At 33.2% G+C, this 6000-nt stretch overlaps 1 protein-coding gene across 10 annotated transcripts in view; it reads left to right on the forward strand.

The window, feature by feature from the left end:
* RBM26 (RNA binding motif protein 26) overlaps positions 1-5742 on the forward strand; it is a 55156-nt gene extending 49414 nt beyond the window's left edge. For 7 of the 10 annotated variants that reach the window (XM_052705863.1, XM_052705873.1, XM_052705868.1 and 4 more), the window contains 2 exons: positions 22-2131; positions 3078-5742. In XM_052705863.1, the coding sequence (XP_052561823.1) occupies positions 22-111 (90 nt within the window). In that variant the 3' untranslated portion in view covers positions 112-2131; positions 3078-5742. The remainder of the gene's footprint in view (positions 1-21; positions 2132-3077) is intronic. The other 3 variants (XM_052705864.1, XM_052705865.1, XM_052705866.1) reach the window with 3 other exon arrangements.
* The last annotated feature ends 258 nt before the right edge of the window (positions 5743-6000 follow it).

A 6000-nucleotide genomic window follows, 5' to 3' on the forward strand; every position in this document is an offset into this window, starting at 1 on the left:
TATCACATTTATCTCTTGAAGTTTCAGGAAGAATCTTTGGTGGATGACTCACTTCTTCAAGATGATGACGAAGAGGAGGAGGATAATGAATCTCGTTCATGGAGAAGATGATTCAACTGACCGATGACAGTGCTAGAACTGCACCTGTGTTGCATTAGTATTACCTAATGTACTTCTGCATCTTTGTATTAAAAGGGGTTTTGTGATGAAGTTGAATTCGGATATAGACTAAAAAGAAGCTGATCAGTTACACGTTTTGAGAGATTGATGTTTGAGTTACATTTCAGTAAATGGTTGCTAAAGACATCATACTAGGAACATATGCAATGTTTTTATTACATAGTTCTACAGAAAGTTACAGAATTCTTTGGGTTCTTTGTAATTTACTGAATTGGTCAAGCACAAATGACCAGAAGTTGTTATAACATAGATAATTTTTGTTCTATTCCAGATACGGAATGAAAATTTGCATTTAAAATCTTTGTGAATGTTTTCAGAAATGAATAGATAACAGTACTAAACTGAAGTCTCTAAAGTTATGTATTCATAATATTGCATAGTAGTATGCTTAGGCTTTACTATGTACTAGCCTTTTGTTGGATTTGTGTACGTATTTTACCTATGGGTTTTAATGATAAAGTGTATGACTGCTTTGCATATAAGTCCTTATGACTTTAAGATGTTAAAAAATAAATAAATGGAATGGTCTTCAAAAAAAAAAAAAAGAAAAAGAAAAAAAAAGCAATAACCAAAAAAGATAAGGCAATGGTCCTTCATAACGGAAAAAAAAAAAAAAAAGAAAAGAAAAGAAAAAAAAAAAAGAAAAGAAAAAAGACCATTTCAAATGGCAACCCCACCCCCATACTCACAAAAAGAGCTCTAATCACTTTCATATTAAAATAGTATTGAATATAAAAGAAAAATCTCAAAATAATGAAGTTTCATTTAATTTAACTCACATATGTACTCTGTCACATACAAAGTTTTGAACATCTTCTGAATTTTAAAGCTGTTTTAAGTCAAACTTTAAGTAGAATAACAATTTGATAGTAAGGAATTTATTCTTTATCCTGCACTGTAGAACTGCAGAAGAAAATTTAGTCCCACAAAAACGTGTACAGCTTGTTATGTAGTTTAGGATGATAAGAGTGTGAGAAGTGGGATATTTGGCAAGAACGATTCTAAAAATTATGATCACACATTAATACATATGTTTTTTTTTAAATCTCTCTGTAGTTCTATCATGATGTTTTTTTAAGTAGTATTTGCAGATAGCAAGTTCATACTGTATTGTATTTTGGTCATGTGAAAATGTACATACATGAAATGTACACTATAGAAATACTTAATTGGCTGCAGGAGGGCATTGTGTTGTGCGGGATCTGAAGCTTCTCCTTCCTTTAGGAAGGGGAACTTACTAGATTTTTGCACTAGTAGACTTTCCTTTTGGTGCCATTCTGCTGCTTGCAAAAGGAAAAGCATTTGTTAAACACTAGTTCTTGTTTATTTCCATTGACTCGTTCATGAATACAATGTAAAATCTTATCTGACAAAGAAATGCAGGAAATAGTATTGCAGTCTATTTTCTTCAGTCTTTGTGTTTCTGTGTTTTGGAGGGGAGGTGAGGGAGAGCTGCACCTCTTCCCCTCCCCTTTTTTAAAAATTCCATAATAGGAGCAGAGGTAATTAGAAATAGTATCCCAGAGAGAAGAGGTCTCACTGTAGAGGTTTTATTCCACAGTTTTTAGATGTTGGAGGCTTTTCTGAGGCCTTAATCCTATTTCTTTTTATATTCCTATGTGTATGCAGATCTTCCTGCAAACATAGGCACTAAATTTTTTTGTACAGACCTAGTTTCACATTGAAATACCACACTTGACTGCCATGCTTGTTACAGTAAATTCAAAATCTTGCCTTAGCAAACTGCATTTGAAAAATTAGTTTCTTTTTACACTGAATTTAAGGCAAAATAAAATATTTTAAGAACTTTTTTATACAATGAGCACTTCCAGTTCACTGAGTTAAATACAAGCGTTTCTACTTTTCTTTGTTAATAATTTAGTGCATTTGAAGACTGCCAGATTGTCAGTCCAGAAGGTGGAATTTTTTAGTATGTTCTCATGCAGAACAGGTACAGCATGGGAAACAACTGTGCATGCTACCTTAAAGTTGTTGTGTTGTGTGCTTTGTCTACTGCTCAACCATGGCTTTTCAGTGGCAGTAAATCTTAGCAAAAGGTAATGATAAGCACTTGTGTATACTTAACATGGATGCTTACTTTGAAGCATCTCAAAATTCTTTATCATCTAATTTAAAAATTATTATATATTTGCTTGCTTGTTTTGAATTCAGCATGCTAACAGATCCATGCTAGATTCATTTCTTAATAATTGCCTGCAATCTGGTCTACCTGTATGGGGAATATGTTTTCAACACCTAACTTACCCATTTCATCAGAGAAAGTGACGGGAAAATACTTGCTATCATTTCTTTTACCTCCTGCCTTCTTTTACCTTATTTTATGTCGTTTTGAATGATTGAAAACCACCTGGATTAGAATAGTTTGTTTTGCTGTCAGTTTAAAAAACAAATCCACATGCTTGTTTCGGTTAAAACTATTCTGTAATCAGATGCCATGCAGCATAAGGTAATGGTATTCTGGTTGCAATCAAAATTGACGTCCTGTGTATTTCTCTATCAAATTACTTGATTTTTTTTTCCCTTTTTTTTTTTTTTTGTTTTGTTTTGTTTTGTTTGGAGGGGTTTTGGGGTTTTTTTTGTTTGTTTTTGTTTTTACTTAGTTCTGGTATTCTTTGCCTGGCTTTGCTCTTTCCTTTGCTACTACCGTAAACAACTTTTGTAATTTCAGTTCAGTCCAGTGAGGTCTTTATCTGAATAGCATTCAGTGAGATTTCTTGTCATCTGGAGCTACTTCTTTGCATCTTGACTGAACAAACCAAGCATCCTACTGATTTTCATTTCTTTCTTTTCTTAGTTGATCCTTCTGAGTGCATTCTTAAGTATATCTCCATTATGCTTAGCTTAAATAATTGTTTTTTTTTTTTTTTTTTTAACAGTTCTGCAAGTGGATTTTCCTAGTCTGAAACACCAGGAACACTGGTTTTTCCCAGAACGCTTTTCCAAATTTCTTTGGATAATAAGGTAAACACTTAAGAAAGTATTTTCTGTTCCAGCTAGGTGGTGAAGTACTTGAATAGATTGTGTTCTAATATGTAGTTAAATGGCAATATAGTAGTAAGCCACATTTGGTTAAATTACAGAAAATGTTATGTAGTGGGAGTCAGTAAGTCAGTGTTACTGTCTGTAAAGCAGTAAAACAGCAAGAATGCCTCTTTCAAGCATTACTTATTACCAGTGTTGTAGTTATTTTTCTCTTATGAGTTTTCCAATTTGAAATAAATGAGTTATATTACCAGAACACGAAGGCAAATGATTGACTTGCCAACCAAGTCGTAGCAAGTCTACTTCTGAAGCAGAAAAAGAACTGATTGAAAAGTACTAGTACAACTTTAGGCATTTAAAATAGGCTTATTTTCTAAAGAATTCTGAAGACAGTCTCTCTTAACTAGACAAAGGCTCCAAAAATACTATTCAGTTAACTTAGGTGTCTGATAGCAGTACGGCATAATTTTGCCTAACTTAGAAGGTTCATTTTTGTTGCTGACCATCTACTCTGCAGAGATCCCCAGACTAGGCAAGATTACTATTTTTGTTGGCTGTTGAATAGCTTTTAATAACCATAAGTTTGTCTGATTTGTTTTATTTACTTATTTAGATGCAGTGGACACAGTTCTAATTGTCAGTTGTCTCATAAACATAAAAGATAGTTGTGCAAGAAATTTTGATTCAAAGTAATTGTTTTGAATGGAAGCATCTTATGTCCCCTGTATTATTTTTTTTTTAATGTGGAATTCTCAACAAGGAGGTCTCACAAAATGCACAGCAAAGGCATGCTCTTTTTTTTTTTTTTTTCTTTTCCAACTGACTTGGAACACTGTTGTACCAATACCCAACATAACATAAAGAAACATCAGTGACACTTTTTTTTAAAAAAAAAAATTTTTTTTTTTTTTTTTTGTAATTCAGCATTGTTCTAATATTACAATAGGTTTGGTCAGATTTAATCTTGTGCTGCTTAGATTTCATTGTGATTTATAAGTTTAAATTAACAAAATTAGGAAAACTGAAACAAATAGCAGAAATCTGAGATTTTATTGGAGAAAAAAAAAGTAATGGATTTAATTATCAAAGTGAACAGTATTGATGGTTCTTCATCATTTTGTCGTAGGTGGAGCTGTTTCGTACTGCTCTAGCGTACAGCACTCGGGTACTTGTCATTCTTAATCAAGATTTCACAAAGAAAAAAATAAATCTGTTTTTCCATTGAGGCAGTATAATTGTAAACTAATTTTTTGGTGAAAAAGACTGGTAGTTTTTGTGGACTTGTGTAGACCTTTGCAAATCCCCCAGTGTCTTCTTCGCATAGTAGCCTAAATACTGTTTTATAAATAATTATTTTCATTTTTTATATTAAAGTATTTGCATATATTATTATGAACTTCTTTGAATCTGTAGGTATCAAAAATAGATATAACAGAAATAGACTACACATTTCAGTCTTTATTTGAATTCTCTTTAGATCTATGTGGGCTGCTGATGAGTGGGATTTCAAGAACGTACTACTACACGAGGACATTTTCTTTAGTTTTTTTTTCTAATAGATCATTTTTTGAAAATTTCTTCTACGTGTGTTCTTGATAAAATTCACCTGGATGTTGCTTTTCTTTACTCATATGACGAAAGATTAATTTCCTTCTTATAGAATCATAGAATCACAAGGTTGGAAACGACCTACAAGATCATCCAGTCCAACCATCTCATCACCATTGCCACCACTAATACTAAACCATATCACGCAGCACGTCATCCAGATGCCTCCTGAACACTGAGACGCCTCTTGAACACTGAAATTATTGTAAGCTTGTAATGCTGAGATCAATTTTGTATTTGAAAATGAACTAATCTAACTTTTTAATAGTATTTTTGAGTTTGAAAACTTGAATTCTAGGATCAGCCTTGGAATCTCTGTTAATTCAGTTTCTTAACTTTCTCTAGCAAGGACTGCAATATTGAGTTCAACAAATCTGTCTGTGCTAGTTGATGAACAAGATTTTAGTATTTCTCAGGAAATGGGAGGGAAACTGTGGGGCATGTACACTTCAAAAGCCATTTTTTAATAAGCATCTACAGTAGACATGTTTTTGTTTGTTTGTTGTCATGGTTTTGTAATTTTGCTATCTGTATTTCACATCATAACATCATGTAAAGCAAGGATAATTAAAGAGTTAATAATCCAGTTCTGTGGACTGACAACTTTTCGGATACCTGATTCTCAGAACAGAAGAAGAACTACATATCCCAGAGGACTTCACGGTTAGAGAGGAAGATAAGTCATAGGAGGAAGTCACAGGATCTCACTCTTTGTCTGGAGCTCTCTCTCGCTCACTGTCTGGCAGTGTGTGTGGGTGTGCTTCCAAGCCGTGTGCTCCCTGTTCCAAGTAGGCCTTTTGGTTTTGAATACTCTCTTATTTTCGTTGATTCTTATTTTCTTTGGTTTCTTATTTTCTTTAATTTATTAGCCTCAATTTAAATTAGAATGTATTATATTGTGTTACCTTGCATTCCGATATCATATTTAGTAAAATTAAGTTTTCCTCTTTAGATCATTGCTGCTGTTCTGTTTTTGAACCCATCTCCCTACCTTTCCCTTTTTCCATTCCCATTTTTGGAGCCATGGGACCCACGGGCCTACTGCCTCCTGTGACAGGTGTAGATGTATCAAGATAATTCTGTGACAGTTTTTGGTGGAGAATGCAGGCATTCTAAAGCTTTTAATGTTAGCAGGAAAAAAAAAAAAAAAAAGAATTCCTTTAAACCCAGAGACTTTAGAAGCATTGGTACCTACTTTGACCTTCATAG

This window comes from Tympanuchus pallidicinctus, unplaced genomic scaffold (genome assembly GCF_026119805.1).
Source record: "Tympanuchus pallidicinctus isolate F22 unplaced genomic scaffold, pur_lepc_1.0 scaffold6, whole genome shotgun sequence".
Classification (NCBI taxonomy): domain Eukaryota; kingdom Metazoa; phylum Chordata; class Aves; order Galliformes; family Phasianidae; genus Tympanuchus; species Tympanuchus pallidicinctus.